Genomic DNA, 19,933 nt, shown 5'->3' on the forward strand with positions numbered 1-19,933 from the left:
TCCGCGTGCGTGTCCTCCTTCTGCGCGCTCACGTTGGCTGAATATTTCTGACTTGACCTGCGGCTAAAAACGCGTGCGCGTGTGTGTGCGTGTCCAGCTTGTTTGGGATCCGTGTCCATAGCAACCGCAATGCTATGGTTGGCGACTGCAGGGCACGTGACTGCACTCATCTGGACCAATCAGAAAGCACCGTGAGGGTCATGTGATCTGTCCTGAGCGAAGGAGGGAAACGGCTAACGGAAGCGGAAGTAATCTGATTACTCCGCAAAAACAATCAAACGACTAAAGAGATGATGGTTCTGGTTCTGTTCAGTAAGAGGTTCCTCAGGTGGAACACAGAAACATTTAGATTTGTCGTGTCATAAAGAACTTGCTACATTTTTTAAAGATAAATAAATAAAAACCAAACATTTTAACAACATTTATTATCGATCCAATAAATAACAAGTCCTTGATGTGAATTATTATTTTCATGTTTATTTTGATTTTTTTCCTGGATATTTTGGAGTTTGCCATTTTTGTTGTTGATTGTGTGAAAACAAACAAACAAATGAATAAATAAACTTTTTTCTAACTGTTCAATTAAATTCAGCTTTATTTGTACAGCACCACTTCCCAACATGTCATCCTAGGACACTGCATCAGCCAATTCATAATCAATAACCTCCGAAAGGAAAACCAACAGATGGCATCGACTCTTGACTTGGATCCTGCACAAGGCGACATTAAAGACAGAAACCTTCATAACACTGTAGGTTCAAAACCCAGCAGCAGGCGCACCTGCAGTACTTCTGTTTTTTTTCAGGACCCGGTCTGAGGAGGAGCCTCCTGGATCTGACTCCACTGGAAGGTCTATGTTGGACCTACAGCCCGCTGAAAGCGAGACGAGGGCAAGTTGCATCAGTCGGCTTTATTCCTCCAACGGTCAAAAGCCTAAAACTAAACTGACTCAGTTTTGGCGGGTCAACCGCAACTCCTTCACAATAGAAGCTCCTTGTGACCCCCAGCCCGAGGCTAGGTCTCAGTTCAGGGTCTGTGTGAAGACTGCGTAGGCTAAGTAGGGTTCTACATCTTCTGCATACAGCTGAGCTTATGGTCAGTAAAATGAGACGGCCTCTTTAGTGGACGAGAATTACCCATAGTCCTCCAGTCCTCCGTTGCCTAGCAACTCCATATGCCAAATTTATCTGATTACAGATCCCATTCTTCCATAAAAAACGCGAAAATATTTTTCAAATGACAGAAAATAGTGCAAGTAATTTAAATTTTATCATCTTCATCTTCATGCCGCTTATCCGGGGTCGGGTCGCGGGGTCAGCAGCCTCAGCAGGGAAGCCCAGACCTTCCTCTCCCCAGCCAACTTTGCCAACTCTGCGGGGGGGGATCCCGAGGCGTTCCCAGGCCAGCCGAGAGATATAATCCCTCCAGCGTGTCCTGGGTCTTCCCCGGGGTCTCCTCCCAGAGGGACGTGCCTGGAACACCTCACCAGGGAGGTCCAGGAGGCATATACATAAATATGTATATATATATATGTATGTATGTATGTATATATATATATATATATATATATATATATATATATATATATATATATCATAGAATATCTGTGATCCAGTAGCTGGATGGGAAACAGGGCCAGAACCCTTGAGGTGACCTGCAGCAAAGTGTTCTCAGCCAGGAATTGAACCTGCACCACCTGAAAGAAAAGAAACATTTATGGTGCAGCACTTTTTAGTTATTCACAGAAACATATGTACACAAATTTAAATACATTTTAAGAACATAACTGACAAGATTCTAGAAATTTCCTCCATAGATCTCTAGTCAAGGCTCTGGATGTTCACCTCATCCAGGTCTCTAGTCCAGGGTATAGATGTTCTCTTGCATCGGCCTCCTCATCCGGATCTCATAGATAATGTGAGGTGGCTCATCAGAGGAGAAGCTGGAGGAATAGAAGAGGTGCTCTTTAGATCAGTGATAACATCTTCCAGAAACAGATAATCAGTCATGTAGTTGCATCTGGACTCACCAGCGGGTCCTGAAACCTCCTCTGTAAATCCCCCCTGCAGCACAGATAAAAATTTTAGTCAGTGTTGGTGGTCCTGTTGATGTGGACCAGTCAGTGAACACAACGTACGTTTGAATGCCAGAAAGATGAAAAGTGCAGCAAAAGCAGACAAGATGCTGATGGAAAGAGAGAGGATGGGAATGTTGATCTGTAGAGAGAGAGAAGGGAGAGAGTCTTCCACCTACAGAGAGAGAGAGGTTCAGTCAAACAGGTTAACATCAACCACATTTGTTCCTGTAGTCCCATCGTAACAAATACATAGGTAGTCCCACTGCAACCAGAGTCCCACCGAAACCAGGTCATTCATACCCAATCCTACTGTAACGAGACTGTAACCTGTCCCACCATAACCAGTTTGTAACCAGTCCCAACGTAACAATTCCAGGAAAGGGGGAAATAATTCAGGTAAGTGGGTTGGCAATGGGATGTGGATGAGGATGGCTGGGGTACGGGAAGGGGCATGTTAGGGGGGACACAATGAGATGGATGTGTGTATGATGTGATGTGTTTAAGGAATATGAGGCCCGATGGAAGGGGGGTTAGGGGGTGTGCGTGTGTAGAGTGGAGTATGTGATGGTGTGTGTGTGTAGAGTGGAGTATGTGATAGTGTGTGTGTGTAGAGTGGAGTATGTGATGGTGTGTGTGTGTGTGTGTAGAGTGGAGTATGTGATGGTGTGTGTGTAGAGTGGAGTATGTGATGGTGTGTGTGTGTGTGTAGAGTGGAGTATGTGATGGTGTGTGTGTGTAGAGTGGAGTATGTGATGGTGTGTGTGTGTGTGTGTGTGTAGAGTGGAGTATGTGATGGTGTGTGTGTGTGTGTTGAGTGGAGTATGTGATGGTGTGTGTGTGTGTGTTGAGTGGAGTATGTGATGGTGTGTGTGTGTGTGTGTAGAGTGGAGTATGTGATGGTGTGTGTGTGTGTAGAGTGGAGTATGTGATGGTGTGTGTGTGTGTGTAGAGTGGAGTATGTGATGGTGTGTGTGTGTGTAGAGTGGAGTATGTGATGGTGTGTGTGTGTGTAGAGTGGAGTATGTGATGGTGTGTGTGTGTGTAGAGGTGGAGGGATGGGGTCGGAGTGTGGGCACGTATAGGGGGACAGTGTATCAGGGGAACCGGGGGGGTTGAGTGTAAAGCAGAAGTGTGTGTGGATGGGGACTGAGTAGGGGGTGTGTGATGAGTGTGAGGGTGTGTCGAGGGGAGCGTGTGAGGCGGGATGTTATGGGGTGTGAGTGTGAATGGTGTGGGGGGCAGAGGAGCAGGGGAGTGCGAGATGGGGTGTCTGTAAGCAACAGGATAGGTGGTGAGTGAGTGGGAGGGGTGAAAGGGCCTTGGTGCCCGGGGGGGCGCGGCCTGGCTACCATTCGGTGGCGGTCTGGGTGCCCTGGCCCTCCATTGGCGTGGGCTGTACCTGCTGCCTACGGGGCTGGGGGGGGGAGTTGCCTTTGGGCTCCTGGGGTCCTGGGGCCCGCACTCTGTCTGCCCTGGGTGGCCGGTGCCCGGCAGAGCCGGGCTTTGCCAGTCCGGGCCTGCTGGGGCCCGTTCCCCCTGACTGTGGGGGGCTCTACTGGGGCCCCCCCTCTGCCACCTCCCGGGTGGATGCATGGCTGTCTCCAGAGTCGGGGGGTTGGGATCTGTGCTTGGGGACGGCCGCCAGCTGCTTGAGCCTCGGGGTTCTCCGGGCCTTCCTCTCGCCTGCGTGTGGGCGGGGCCACATTGTATGGGAGGGAATCACATTGGGTGGGCGGGGCCACATTGGCACAATCACTCTTCTCTGAACACTTTCCACTCTGTATGTTCGGCATGTGACACAGTCACTGAGTCGTCTGCAGGTTCATTTCCTAACAACAGCTGGTTTTATTCCTGTGTCTGATCTAACTTGTGAGCTCTGGGTTTTCCTGATAGTTGATGGCTTCGTGTACACCTATACACACATGACTCTAGTGTGTATAGGTGTATGGATGTGTGTATATATAAGTGGGTGTGTATGTGTGCTTATATACATGCAAATGTATGTAGGTTGTTCTTTTTCTCAATCTTTCTTTTTTTTTCCTTCGTTTCTCTCTCCCTTTTTCTCTCTACAAGGTGTTTTCTGTGTTCTCTTCTTTTCGACTCTCTAACCCTAACCCTCCCCCTTCTTTCCTCTCCGGTCCGGTCCAGCAGTACAAACTTTGTAATACAAACAATTATGCAAAATAAATAGAAAAATAAAATTAAAATCCAAAATATTAAGGGGAGCATTATATCTATGATGCTTCCCTTGGCAAAGTAAATTTGCCGGCAGAATACAGCATCCAGAAAATCCATTTTGTCTGCTTAAATGCTGGACAAGACAAAAAAAAAATTGTATTCAAAAAAGCCTTACGTACGGCAAGAACAGCTTATTATTCATCATTGATAGAGGAAAACAAAAACATCCCTCTGTTTCTTTTCAGCACTGTAGCTAGGCTTACTAGGAGCCGGAGCGCTGTGGTTGTCTGGACGTGCTGACGTTGCGGTAACGTATTGTGTCATTTCCTGTTTCCCTAGCGTGTGTCACTGCGGATTGCTACGAGCCGTTGGCTCCTTTAACTTCTTTCTAACTTCTTTCTATTGTTAACCAACCACTCACTTTAGCGCACAATATCTTCCCAAACCACTCTTCTATATATTGCATTTATTTTCGGGATCTTCGGCTTTCTGTTTACTGACTTAAACAGCTCAAGCACTCGGTTTTAGCATGGCTGCTAGCTCTCTTCCCACACCCCGGTCCCCTGCCTTTTCTTGCTCGGTGTGTCTGATGTTTAGCTACTCCTCCGCCTCCTTTAGTGATAACGGTAGGTGTATTAAGTGTAGCAGCCTTGGAGGCGAGGCTCTGTGAGTTAGAAGCCCAGCTCCGCACTCAGTTAGGGAAGCAGTTAGTCAGCAAGCCCCCATTAGCCAGTGCGGAGCTACCAGCCAGGGCAGCTAGCCCACCTAGCGGTCCCTCAGCAGTTCCCGCGCAGCCGGGAGCCGAGGCGGGCTGGACGACGGTCAGGCGGAAGCGTAGCCCCAAACCAAAACCCACTGGCCACCACCGACCTGTTCACGTTTCTAACAGATTTTCCCCGCTCGGCGACACACCCGCTGAGGCAGAAACCCTGATTATAGGTAGTTCCATAGTCAGAAACGTGGCTCTAGAGACACCGGGGACCATAGTCAAATGCATTCCTGGGGCCAGAGCGGGCCACGTCGAATCGTATTTGAAACTGCTGGCTAAGGCTAAACGTAAATACCGTAAGATTGTAATTCACGTCGGCGGTAAGGACACCCGGTTACGCCAATCGGAGGTCACTAAAATGAATGTTGCTTCGGTGTGTAACTTTGCCAAGAGCATGTCGGACTCCGTAGTTTTCTCTGGTCCCTTGCCAAATTTAATCAGCGATGACATGTTTAGCCGCATGTCATCCTTCAACCGCTGGTTGTCTAGGTGGTGTCCCGATAACAACGTGGGTTTTATAGATAATTGGAGCGCTTTTTGGGGAAAGCCTGGTCTTATTAGGAGAGATGGCATCCATCCCACGTTGGATGGAGCCGCGCTCTTATCTAGCAATATGGACTCTTTTATTAGTCAGCTAAATTGACAACTCAGGGTTGGGACCAGGAGGCAGAATTGTAGTCCTACACACTTTTCTGCAGCTTCCCACCTGCCGCCGCCCACCCAAAACCCCATTCCGACCTTATACAACTCCCCAGCAGTAAGAATTAAACAACACAAAAACACTTCTGGGGTTAATCGTGAAAACCTCATAAAAATAAAAACAATGGATCTAATAAAATCTGAAAATAAGACAATAAAGTGTGGCCTACTGAATATCAGATCCCTCCCAAATAAGTCTTTATTAGTCAATGACTTGATAGGTGATCACCACATTGATTTATTCTGTCTTACGGAAACCTGGTTACAGCAAGAGGATTATGTTAGTATTAATGAAGCTACGCCAGCTAACTATTTAAACTTTCACATTCCTAGAACTACAGGCAGAGGAGGAGGTGTTGCAGCTATTTTTAAGTCAGAATTATTAATTAATCCTAAGCACAAAACTAACTATAAATCCTTTGAATTCCTGACATTAAATTTATCTCATCCAAAATGGAATTGAGAGAAACCGCTCCTTTTAGCATTAGTGTATCGCCCACCTGGACCTTACTCCGAGTTTCTGACCCAATTCTCTGATCTCTTGTCTGAGTTAGTGCTGACTACTGATAAACTCATTGTATTAGGGGATTTTAATATTCATGTTGACGTTGAAAATGATAGTTTAAACATTTCCTTTAGCTCTATTCTAAACTCAATTGGGTTTTCACAAAATGTCAATGGAGCCACTCACTCTCATGGTCATACTCTTGATCTGGTTCTAACATCTGGTATTGAGACTGATAAGCTCAAAGTATTTCCTCAAAACCCTGTCTTGTCCGATCACTTCTTGTTAACCTTTGAATTCACTTTATTTGATTACTCACTGACCAAAAATAAATTCTACTATAGTAGATGTTTATCAGACAATATTATTACAAAATTTAAACAATCAATTGAATCAATTTTTTCCCCTCTACCATGTGTTAGCATGACTGAGAGTCCCCCTTTAAGCCTTACTCCTGCTCAGATTGATCAACATGCTGATACTATAACAGCTTCAATGCGTACAACCTTGGATAATGTTGCTCCCCTAAAGAAGAAGAAATTAGGTAAGATTATGAAGGCTCCCTGGTTTAATTCCCAGCTTCGAGCTCTAAAACAGGCGTCAAGGCGTTTGGAAAACAGATGGCGTTCATCAGGACTAGAGGAGTCTCACTTAACCTTGAAAGAAAGTTTAATTGTATACAGAAAAGCCTTACGTACGGCAAGAACAGCTTATTATTCATCATTGATAGAGGAAAACAAAAACAACTTTTCAGCACTGTAGCTAGGCTTACTAGGAGCCGGAGCGCTGTGGAGCCATGTATTCCTTTCTCACTTAGCTGTGATGATTTCATGTATTTTTTCAGGAATAAAATTGACACTATTAGAGATCAAATTCACAATATTCTTCCTTCTACCTATAATGTTGAGCCTGTTGTGGTCTCCGAAGCATCCTTAGAACCAGGATCTGACTTGTGTCTAAATAGTTTCTGTCCTGTCCAACCCTCTGAATTAACTAAAATAATAGCTTCATCTAAACCATCCACCTGTATCTTAGACCCTCTCCCAACGAGCCTCTTTAAGGACATTTTCCCTTTAATTAATACATCACTACTAAGTCTTATCAATATGTCTTTAGTGACAGGATATGTACCACAATCATTTAAAACTGCTGTAATCAAGCCTTTACTTAAAAAGCAATCTCTGGATCCAGAGGTGATAGCAAATTATAGACCTATATCTAACCTCCCGTTTATGTCCAAAATTCTGGAGAAAATAGTTTCAGCTCAGCTACATGCCCACCTGAGCAGAAATAATTTATGCGAGGAGTTTCAGTCAGGATTTAGAGCTCATCATAGCACTGAGACGGCATTGGTGAAAGTTACTAATGACCTTCTTATGGCCTCAGACAAAGGACTTGTGTCCGTACTTATCTTGCTTGATCTTAGTGCTGCATTTGATACAGTCGATCATAACATTCTGTTACAAAGACTAGAACAGGTGATTGGAATTACAGGTACAGCGTTAAGCTGGTTTAAATCATATTTATCTGATAGACTTCAGTTCGTTCATGTAAATGACAAGTCCTCCTCCCAAACTACAGTAAGTCATGGAGTTCCTCAAGGTTCTGTACTTGGACCAATACTCTTCACGCTATATATGCTCCCTTTAGGCAAAATTATTAGACAGCATGGAATAAACTTTCATTGTTATGCAGATGATACTCAGATATACTTATCCTTTAAACCAGATGAAACAAATCAGCCCAATAGGCTACAAAATTGTCTCATAGACATAAAGACTTGGATGTCTAGAAATTTTCTCCTCTTAAACTCAGATAAGACTGAAGTAATTCTCGTTGGATCTGAAAAACTCAGAGCTAAATTTTCCGGTTTTGTAATGAACCTGGATGGCATTACTTTAGCTTCCAGTGCTACAGTGAGAAACCTTGGAGTAATATCTGACCCTGACCTGTCCTTTGGCCCACATGTTAAGCAGGTTACTAAAACAGCCTTCTTTCATTTACGTAATATAGCCAAAATTAGAGACATTCTGTCTCGGAGTGATGCAGAAAAACTGGTTCATGCTTTTGTTACTTCGAGACTAGATTACTGTAACTCTCTATTACTGGGCTGTCCTAAATATGCCCTGAAAAGCCTTCAGATGATCCAGAATTCTGCAGCCAGAGTCCTGACCAGAACCAGCAGGAGAGATCATATTTCTCCAGTTTTAGCCTCTCTTCATCGGCTGCCTGTTGAATCTAGAATAGAATTTAAAATCCTTCTCCTTACATATAAAGCCCTCCACAACCAGGCACCACTATATATCAAAGACCTCATAGTTCCTTATATTCCAAGCAGAGTACTTCGTTCGCAGACTGCAGGCTTACTTGTGGTTCCTAGAGTCTCAAAGAGCCGAGCAGGAGGCAGAGCCTTTGGTTATCAGGCCCCTCTCTTATGGAATAAGCTCCCAGTTAGTGTTAGGGAAGCAGACACCCTCCCCACCTTTAAGACTAGGCTGAAGACTTATCTTTTTGATAAGTCCTATAGCTAGGGATGGTTAGCATCCCTTAGTTATGCTGCTATAGGTTTAGACTGCTGAGGGACATTTCCTGATACACTGAGCTTCTTTCTTTTTCTCTTTATCTCTTTCTTTTACCCCCCCCCCATAACAGTGTTGCATCATTAACATGTATGTCTCCTGTCTCAGCAGGTCTCCCTGGCCGGGAGTAGCAGTTCCTGTTGTCTGTTGTCTTTCTGTCCTCTTCCCCCCACACAGCAGAGGCAGATGGCTGCCTGTCCTGAGCCGGGTTCTGCCGGAGGTTTCCTTCCTGTTAAAAGGGAGTTTTTTTCCTTCCCACTGTCGCCAGTGTGCTTGCTCAGGATGGCAGATTGAGTTGGACTCAACTCAATCTGTTGGTTTCCTTATATAGGCTGTTATGAATTGGCCTTCATTATGTTTTCCCCTCTGTCTGTAAAGCGTCTTGAGATGGCATTGCCGTGATTTGACGCTATATAAATAAAGTTGAATTGAATTGAATTGGCATCAGGATTCCCTGGGCCGCAGTTCGATGATCAATTTTGTAGTCGTATCGTCGGACCTGCGGCCACATGCCTTGGACACTCGGGTATATATATATATATATATATATATATATATATATATATATATATATATATATATATATATATATGTATATATATATATATATATACATATATATATTCATACACACACATATATATATATATATATACATATATAAATATATATATATATATATATATATATATATATATATATATATATATATATGTATATACATATAATATATATATATATATATATATATATATATATATATATAGACCCAGGACACGCTGGCGGGATTATATCTCTCGGCTGGCCTGGGAACGCCTCGGGATCCCCCACGCAGAGTTGGCGGGGGGGATCCCGCGCCAACAATATAGAAATGTCTATATGTATATATATATATATATATATATATATATATATATATATATATATATATATATATATACATATATATATACATACATATATATACATATATATACATATATGTATATATATGTGTGTGTGTGTGTGTGTGTGTGTGTGTGCGCGTGTTCTGTCAACATTCTGCCAGTTTCCTCTTCGATTTTATCTGAATGATAAACTAACAAGAGATATTGTACTAGCAACAGAAAAGCCAAGCAATTGATCACTGATATCAACCAGTCCTACTATCCATCCATCCATCTTCTGCCGCTTATCCGGGGTCGGGTCGCGGGGGCAGCAGCCTAAGCAGGGAAGCCCAGACTTCCCTCTCCCCAGCCACATTTGCCAACTCTGCGGGGGGGATCCCGAGGCGTTCCCAGGCCAGCCGAGAGATATAATCCCTCCAGCGTGTCCTGGGTCTTCCCCGGGGTCTCCTCCCAGAGGGACGTGCCTGGAACACCTCACCAGGGAGGTCCAGGAGGCATCCTGACCAGATGCCCGAGCCACCTCAACTGGTTCCTCTCGATGCGGAGGAGCAGCGGCTCTACTCTGATCTCCTCCAGGATGACCGAGCTCCTCACCCTATCTCTAAGGGAGAGCCCGGCCACCCTGCGGAGGAAACTCATTTCAGCCGCCTGTATACGAGATCTCGTTCTTTCGGTCATGACCCACAGCTCATGACCATAGTCCTACTACAATCAGTCAAACTGGTTGGGAGGCAGTTTAGGGGCAGTTACACCATTAGGATGCGGTTGGCATATTGTTGGTAAATTGTTCGGATGAGGTTTGGATGATACTGAGAGACAGTGGGGATGAGATTGAGATTAGACTGGCAATGGCTGGGATGAGGTTCGGAGGCGGTTAGGTTAAGCCATCAGGAGGCAGTTTGGAGGAGGTTTGGATGATGCTGAGAGGTAGTTGGGAAACAGTTGGGTCGCATTTGGGAGACATTTGGGATACATTTGGGATACAGTTGGGTGGGGATTTGGATGAGACTGGGAGACTTGGATACTTTTGGGAGGCGGTTGAGATGCGGTTGGAGATGGCTGGGGTGAGTTTGGGTTGAATTTGAGTTGAGGCTACGAGGTAGTTGTGAGGCGCTTCACATGACATTGGGAAGTGGTTACTCACAGAGATGGTTTCCGAGTGCAGCAGGGTAGAGTTCTTCATCAGGAGGTCCAGCTGAGATGATAGCAGGGTTTTCCAATTCACTATGAGTAGACAGAAACTGGTCTGAACTGGGAATACAACAATAACCTGATTTCACCATTGATCTGTAAATATCTTCATCTTCATCTTCATCTTCTGACACATATCCGGAGTCGGCTCACAGGGACAGCAGCCTAAGCAGGGAAGCCCAGACTTCCCTCTCCCCAGCCACATTTACCAACTCTGCGGGGGGGATCCCGAGGCGTTCCCAGGCCAGCCGAGAGATATAATCCCTCCAGCGTGTCCTGGGTCTTCCCCGGGGTCTCCTCCCAGAGGGACGTGCCTGGAACACCTCACCAGGGAGGTCCAGGAGGCATCCTGACCAGATGCCCGAGCCACCTCAACTGGTTCCTCTCGATGCGGAGGAGCAGCGGCTCTACTCTGATCTCCTCCCGGATGACCAAGCTCCTTACCCTATCTCTAAGGGAGAGCCCGGCAACCCTGCGGAGGAAACTCATTTCAGCCGCCTGTATACGAGATCTGGTTCTTTCGGTCACGACCCACAGCTCATGACCATAGGTGAGGGTAGGAACGTAGATCGACTGGTAAATGGAGAGCTTCGCCTTCTGGCTCAGCTCCTTCTTCACCACGACAGACCGGCGCAGAGTCCGCATTACTGCAGACGCCGCACCGATCCGTCTGTCCATCTCGCGCTCCATCCTTCCCTCATTCGTGAACAAGACCCCGAGATATTTAAACTCCTCCACTTGAGGCAGGACCTGACTCCCGACCCGGAGAGGGCAATTCACCCTATTCCGGCTGAGGACCATGGTCTCAGATTTGGAGGTGCTGATTCCCATCCCAGCCGCTTCACACTCGGCCGCGAATCGCTCAAGTGAGAGGTGGAGATCACGACCAGATGAAGCCAACAGGACCACGTCATCTGCAAAAAGCAGGGACCCAATCTTGAGGCCACCAAGTCGGATCCCCTCAACACCTCGGCTGCACCTAGAAATTCTGTCCATATAAGTTATGAACAGAATCTGTGATAAAGGGCAGCCTTGGCGGAGTCCAACCCTCACCGGAAACGGATCCGACTTACTACCGGCAATGTGGACCAAGCTCTGACACCTGAGTTACAGGGACCAGACAGCTCGTACAAGGGGGTCCCTTGTAGACTGGTTGGGCAAACTCCCATGCCCCCTCCAGGACCCCAAAGAGGGTATAGAGCTGGTCCACTGTTCCGCAACCAGGACGAAAACCACACTGCTCCTCCTCATTCCGGGATTCGACTATCCGGTGGACCCTCCTCTCCAGGACCCCTGAATAGACCTTACCAGTGAGGCTGAGGAGTGTGATTCCCCTGTAATTGGAACACACCCTCCGGTCCCCCTTCTTAAAAAGGGGGACCACCACCCCAGTCTGCCAGTCCAGAAGCACTGCCCCCGATGTCCACGCGATGCTGCAGAGGCGTGTCAGCCAGGACAGCCCCACAGCATCAGAGCCTTAAGGAACTCCGGGCGGATCTCATCTGCCCCCGGGGCCTTGCAGCCAAGGAGCTTTTTGACCACCTCAGCGACTTCAGCCCCAGAGATAGGAGAGTCCACCCCTGAGTCCTCCAGCTCTGCTTCCTCATGGGAAGACGTGTTGGTAGGATTGAGGAGGTTTTCGAAGTATTCCCTCCACCGACCCACAACGTCCCGAGTTGAGGTCAGCAGCTCCCCACCTCCACTGTACACAGTGTTGATGGAGCACTGCTTCCCCCTCCTGAGCCACCGGATGGTGGACCAGAATTGCGGAAAACAGCCCATTCGGACTCAATGTCCCCCGCCTCACTTAGGACATGGTTGAAGCTCTGCTGAAGGTGGGAGTTGAAGCTCGCTCTGACGGGGGACTCAGCCAGACGTTCCCAGCAGACCCTCACAACACGTTTGGGCCTGCCAGCTCTGACCGGCTTCCTCCCCCACCATCTGAGCCAACTCACCACCAGGTGGTGATCAGTTGAAGCTCCGCCCCCCTCTTCACCCGAACAAGGCATGTGGCCGCAGGTCTGACGATATGACTACAAAATCACTCATCGAACTGCGGCCCAGGGAATCCTGATGCCAGGTGTACATTTGGACACTCTTATGTTGGAACATGGTGTTCGTTATGGACAATCCATGACGAGCACAGAAGTCCAATAACAAAACACCATTTGGGTTCAGAGGGGGGGGACCATGCCTCCCAATCACTCCCCTCCAGGTCTCACTGTCATTGCCCACGTGAGCATTGAAGTCCCCCAGCAGAACAATGGAGTCCCCAGAAGGAGCACCCTCCAGCACTCCCTCTGCTTGGCGCCTTTCACCATGAGCAACTCCAGAGTGGAAGAAGGTCCAGCCCCTCTCGAGGGTTCTGGTTCCAGAGCCCAAGCCATGCGTTCAGGTGAGTCCAACTACATCTAGTTGGAACCGCTCAACCTCGTGCACAAGCTCAGCCTCTTTCCCCACCAGAGAGGTGACGTTCCACGTCCCTAGAGCCAGCTTCTGCAGCCGGAGATCGGACCACCAGGGTCCCCGCCTCTTGCTGCCGCCCAGCTCACATTGCACCCGACCCCTACGGCTCCTCCCGCAGATGGTGAGCCCACGGGAGGTGAGGCCCATGTAACTCTTTCGGGCTGAGCCCGACCGGACCCCATGGGCGAAGGCCCGGCCACCAGACACTCGCTCTCGTACCCCACCTCCAGGCCTGGCTCCAAAGGGGGGTCCCGGTAACCCGCGTCTGGGCAAGGGAACATTTCTGCCCAGGTTTGTTGTCATCATAGGGGTAGATGAGCAGTGCTTGGTCTGGTCCCTCCCCTCGACACCTGTTTGCAATGGGTAACCCTACGAAGGGCATAAAGCCCCAGACAACATAGTTCGGAACTCAAAAACCCCTCCACCACGATAAGGTGACGGCTCAGGAAAGGGATTGTGAATATCAGTGATCACAAATTGTGTTAAATCCAGTTTTAAAAAACTGCTTCATGCTTTTTACAAGATCAAAGCAAAAATCTGTTTACGGGTTTAAAGAATGTTGTAAATTTTGATGTTTCTGAGAGGATAGAGGCTTCAAACATTTTTCATGCTGCAGCGTAATCCCTAAGATCAATGATCAAGCAATGATCACAGCTTATCATGCAGCTTCTGTTTCTTTTGGCTGGATCATGGATGTTTTAGAAAGGTTAACAGGGGGTTCCAACAAAACCCCACCTCCCCCATCCATCTAGATTTGTCCTGATTTAAAGCAGGGTTCATTGTCTTGCCAAAAGACACTCAGGTATGTAGTCAGGGAAAGCCTGACATCAATCCACCAACTTTCCATCTGGAAAGCTCCTGGTCTGGACGGCATCTCAGCAAAGGTGCTTAGGAACTGCACCCAGGAACTCTCACCTGTTCTCCACTCACTCTTCAGAGAAGTCTACTATTCTACCGTCATACCAGCTATCTGGAAGAAGGCAACAATAATCCCAATTCCAAAGAGGCCCAGACCCACTGAACCAAACCATTATCGACCTGTGGCTCTTACATCCATTATCATGAAGTGCCTGGAGAAGCTGCTGTTGAACACCATCCTTCCAGCTGTTGGCCCTCAGCTAGACCCTCTACAGTTTGCCTATAAGGCGTGGAGGGGCACAGAGGATGCTGTAGCTTGTCTGCTGCATCTCCTCCTTCAACACTTGGACTCTCCAGGCCACTCTGCTCGTGCACTCTTCGTGGACTTCAGCTCAGCTTTTAACTCCATCCAGAGGCACCTGATGATCCAGAAGTTGCACCACCTTAATATTCCCACCAGAATGATTCATCTCCTTCATAACTTTCTGAGCAACAGGCAGCAGGTCGTACGGTTGGGTTCTACAACATCATCTGCCCTCACCATCAACACCGGAGCACCGCAGGGGTGTGTCCTTTCCTTTACACACTTTACACAAATGACAACATCAGTCCTTCACCTCACATCAAGTACTTTAAATACTCAGATGATACTGCCATTCTCGCATTACTTAAGGACAATAACTCCACCATGGACTTGGACTATAACAACACTGTCATACACTTCACCAAATGGTGCACAGACAACCATCTGTACCTCAATGTCAATAAAACAAAGGAACTCATATTCAGCTCTACTTCACCACAGCAACCCATTGACAATCAAACAGTTGAAATCGTGGACAGTTTTAAATATCTTGGAGTAACAATAGACAGTTCACTAACATTTGATCAGCATATTATGGACATTCAAAAACGAAGCCAACAACGACTATCAATAATCCGGAAACTGTTTCTCCACCTCTACTCCTACGGTTATATCAGTCCATTATCCAGTCTGTTATTCTGTACTGTTCAACTTGCTTTTTCAATTTGTTGACTGTTAAGAACCGGACTAAATTCATAAAGGTAACCAAAACCGCAGCAAAAATCATAGGACTCCCCACACCAAGCCTTACAGAGCTTAACAACAGAGCTTTGCACTTTCCATGGAGCAGGACCCCACACACCCCCTTCATGAACAACTCACCCCTCTTCCTTCAGGACGGAGGTACAGGGTGCTCAGGTGCAAAAAGGCTCGGTTGGGAAAAAGCCTGATCCCCTCAGTCATAACATTTCTGAACAGCAGGGGGCGCTGAGTGTACTCTGTTCATTGTATTTGTATGTTGTTTCTGTGGTCTGTTGTCATTGTCCTTTTTGTTGTCAAACATGTGCTGTGTACGTGAAAAAGAATTTCCCTTTGGGGACAATAAAGTCTAAGTCTAAGTCTAAGACAGCTGCTCTTCCTCAACAACGGCCACCAAGTTCCAGCAGTTATAATCAGTAGTTGCAAAAAGAAACAAAACAGATTTATAATATAAATAATATAATGAACAATGAAATCTAAGATGTGTGTCTTTCTGTGTGGACAGGACAGGTTAAAAATAAAAAAACAGGTCTTCTGGTTCAGATCAGTGTACTGTGGTCGAGTTTTTCTCTTCCTAACCCTAACCCACCTCCTCGGGCAGAGGGCCCAGCCATCACCAAAGGAGGGCCATGGCCCCCATATCCCCAGATCATAAATCTCAGGTTCTTGAAGCAACAGACCTGTTGTCTCAGCTGTGGACTTCAGCACCTCGGTGACCAGACGAATGGTCATATCTGTGGTTGTGGCTGGGTGAAAAGGACTGGTAGCTGGAGCTGGAGAAAGAAACAAGGTCATGGTTTCATTGCTTTCTGGGATGTCGCAACAATAAAGTTCTAACTATGGAAACCAGAAAGTGCTGTGGTGTCAATATTCTATGCGAAATCAGGTCTCACCTTTCACCACTCTCAGGTTCATGATCACCTTCTTGTCATTGAAGATGCCATCAATGTCCACCCTGCAGCAGTATGGCCCACTGTCTGTCCGCCTCACATTCAGGATGTCCAGGTCCATCTGGCCATCCAGGACATCCCCTGTCAGCTGGAACCGGTCCTCTGCCTGCAGTAGCAGCAGTCCCATTTCAGACAGATTAAAAAAAATTAACTGGTTTACAGCAGTAGTTCACAGTTTTGAAAGAACACTTTTAACATGTTGTCAAGCAGGGGAAAGTGTAACCCTCTGAGAAGACATCATCATAAAACAGAGGATTTCAAAGCTATGATCAACAGATACCTTAGCTGATGGTCACAGGTACTCCTGTGTACGTGTGAACTACTGACCTTTGAGATCATGCCATTCTCATCTGTCTGGACCAGTATGTTGCTGCACCAGAAGGTCCCACAGCCCCGCCCCCAACAAACGCGACTCAGACCAAAGCGCTTCACAGAGTACTGACAGGACAGAGAGGCCACGCCCCCTTCTGTCACTTTGAAAGAGGAGACGTGGAACTGGTATCCACCTACAAGACAAAAAAAAAATAGTCGTGAGAAAAGTTAATGGTCTGATGCACGGATGGATGGATGGATGGATGAATGGATGGACGGATGTATGGATGTATGGACAGATGGATGGATGGATGGATGGATAAATGGATGGATGAATGGAAGGAAGGATGGATGGACGGTCGAACAGATGGATGGATGGGTGGATGGACGGATGGATGGAGGGTCGAACGGATGGATGGACGGATGGACGGACGGACGAATGGATGGACAGATGGATGGATAGTTGGATGGATGGACGGATGGATGGATGGATGGACATATGGACATATGGAGGGATGATGGAATGAAGGACGGACGGATGGATGGATGGACGGACGGATGGACAGATGAATGGACAGATGGAATGATGTACGGACGGACGGATGGACGAGCGGATGGATGGATGGATGGACAAACGGATGGATCGAAGGATGGATGGATGGATGGACGGATAGAAAGATGGAGGGATAGATGGATGGATGGATGAACGAATGGATGTATGAAAGGATGGATGGATGGATGGACGGATGGATGGACGAACGGATGGATGGATGGATGGATGAACGAATGGATGTATGAAAGCATGGATGGATGGATGGACATATGGAGGGATGAGGGATGAAGGACGGACGGATGGATGGATGGATGAACGGATGGATGATGGATGGAAGGATGGATGGATGGATGGACGGATAGAAAGATGGAGGGATAGATGATGGATGGATGGATGGATGGACGGATGGGTGGGCTGGTGGATGGACGGATGGATGGATGGATGGATGGATATATGGATGGATGGATGGATGGATGGATATATGGATGGATGACGGATGGAACGACTGATGGATGGATGGCTGGATGAATTGATGGACGGATGGAAAGATGGATGGATGGATGGACGAACGGATGGATGAATGGATGGACGGATGACGGATGGATGGACAGATGGATGGACAGATGGATGGATGGATGGCTGGATTGATGGACGGATGGAAAGATGGACGGATTGATGGACAGATGGAAAGATGGATGGATGGATGGATTGATGGACGGATGGAAAGATGGATAGATGGACGAATTGATAGATGGGTGGATGTAAGGACGGACAGATGGATGGATGGCAGATGGACCGATGTATGTATGGATGTATGAATGGATGGATGGATGTAAGGACGGACGGACGGACGGACGGATGGAAGGATTGATGGATGAATGGAAAGATCGATGGATGGATGGATGACGGATGGACATATGGATGGATGGATGGATTAATTGATGGACGGATAGAAAGATGGATGGATGGACGAACGGAAAGATGGACGAACGAATGGATTGATGGATTGATGGATGGATGGATGGATGGACTAATTGATGGACGAATAGAAAGATGGATGGATGGATGGACGAAAGGATGGATGGATGGGCTGACTCATGAATGGATGGATGGATGGATGGATGAATGGATGGACGGATGGAAAGATGGACGGATTGATGGACAGATGGAAAGATGGATGGATGGATGGATTGATGGACGGATGGAAAGATAGATAGATGGACGAATTGATAGATGGGTGGATGGATGGACGGATGGATGGATGGATGGCAGATGGACCGATGTATGTATGGATGTGTGAATGGATGGACGGATGTAAGGACGGACGGACGGAAGGATTGATGGACGGATAGAAAGATGGATGGATGATGGATGGAAGGAAGGACGGATGGATGGACGGATGGATTAATTGATGGACGGATGGAAAGATGGATGGATGGATGGACGAAAGGATGGATGGATGGGCTGACTCATGAATGGATGGATAGATGGATGGATGGATGAATGGACGGATGGATGGACGGACGAAAGGATGGACGAAAGGATGGATGGATGGATGGATAGATGATAGATGGACGGACGGAAGGATGGATGGATGGATGGATGAATGGACGCATGAATGGATGGATGGATGGATGAATGGATGAATTGAAAGACGGATGGATGGACGGATGGATGGATGGACGGAAGGACGGAAGGACGGGCGGATGGATGGACGGATGGATGAACGAATTGGAAGATGGATGGATAGATGGATAGATGGATGGATGGATGAATGGAAGGGTGGATAGATGGACGGATGACTTGATGGATGGATGGAAATATGGATGGATGGACGGATGGATGGATGGACGAATGGATGGATGGATGAATGAATGGAAGGATGGATGGACGGATTGGTGGACGGACGGATGGATGGACATATGGATGGATGGACAGATGGATGGATGGATGGATGAACGAATGGATGTATGAAAGGATGGATGGATGGATGGATGGATGGATGGATGGATGGATGGATTGATGGACGGATGGATGGAAAGACGGATGGATAGATGAAAGGATGGATGAATGAATGGTTTGAAGGACGGGTGGATTGACGGATGGATTGATGGACGGATGGAAAGATGGACGGATGGATTGATAGACAGATGTATGGATGGATGGATGATTGGATTGATGGACGGATGGTAAGATGGATGGATTGACGAATTAATGGGTGAATGAGTGGATGGATGGATGGACGGAAGAACGGATGGACGGATGGATGGAAGGATGGACAGATGGATGGATGGATGGATGGATGGATGAATGGACTTCAGAGACCTGATGATGAATATTCATTGCTGAATGTGCTTCTCACCTGACAAGATGAAGATGATGGTGATGAAGGTCTGAATTGTTGTCAGGAAGATGGAAGCCATGCTGGGGGGGAGGAGGGGGGGTCAGAGGGGAGAGGTGGTCGTTGAGGGGGAGTCAAAACCTGATCCCGTCTGAGAACTCCAGAACCTGATCCCGCCTGAGAACTCCAGAACCTGAACTCCAGAACCTGATCCCGCCTGAGAACTCCAGAACCTGATCCCGCCTGAGAACTCCAGAACCTGATCCCGTCTGAGAACTCCAGAACCTGATCCCTTCTGAGAACTCCAGAACCTGATCCCGTCTGAGAACTCCAGAACCTGATCCCGCCTGAGAACTCCAGAACCTGATCCCGTCTGAGAACTCCAGAACCTGATCCCGTCTGAGAACTCCAGAACCTGATCCCGCCTGAGAACTCCAGAACCTGATCCCGCCTGAGAACTCCAGAACCTGATCCCGTCTGAGAACTCCAGAACCTGATCCCGCCT

The 19,933-nt window shown here is 47.3% G+C and overlaps 1 protein-coding gene across 1 annotated transcript; it reads right to left on the minus strand.

The window, feature by feature from the left end:
• Nucleotides 1-1,857: 1,857 nt before the first annotated feature.
• Nucleotides 1,858-19,702, minus strand: timd4 (T cell immunoglobulin and mucin domain containing 4; the record flags this gene model as incomplete). Its single annotated transcript, XM_079247511.1, has 8 exons — nucleotides 19,450-19,702; nucleotides 16,546-16,728; nucleotides 16,166-16,324; nucleotides 15,953-16,045; nucleotides 10,839-10,918; nucleotides 2,138-2,249; nucleotides 2,030-2,063; nucleotides 1,858-1,942 (listed from the first exon to the last, which is right to left on the minus strand). The coding sequence occupies exons 1-8, from the start codon at nucleotides 19,508-19,510 to the stop codon at nucleotides 1,858-1,860; spliced, it is 807 nt and encodes a 268-aa protein (XP_079103637.1). The 5' UTR covers nucleotides 19,511-19,702.
• Nucleotides 19,703-19,933: the final 231 nt, after the last annotated feature.

Source organism: Telmatherina bonti (assembly GCF_933228915.1).
Source record: "Telmatherina bonti genome assembly, chromosome: 10".
Lineage (NCBI taxonomy): Eukaryota > Metazoa > Chordata > Actinopteri > Atheriniformes > Telmatherinidae > Telmatherina > Telmatherina bonti.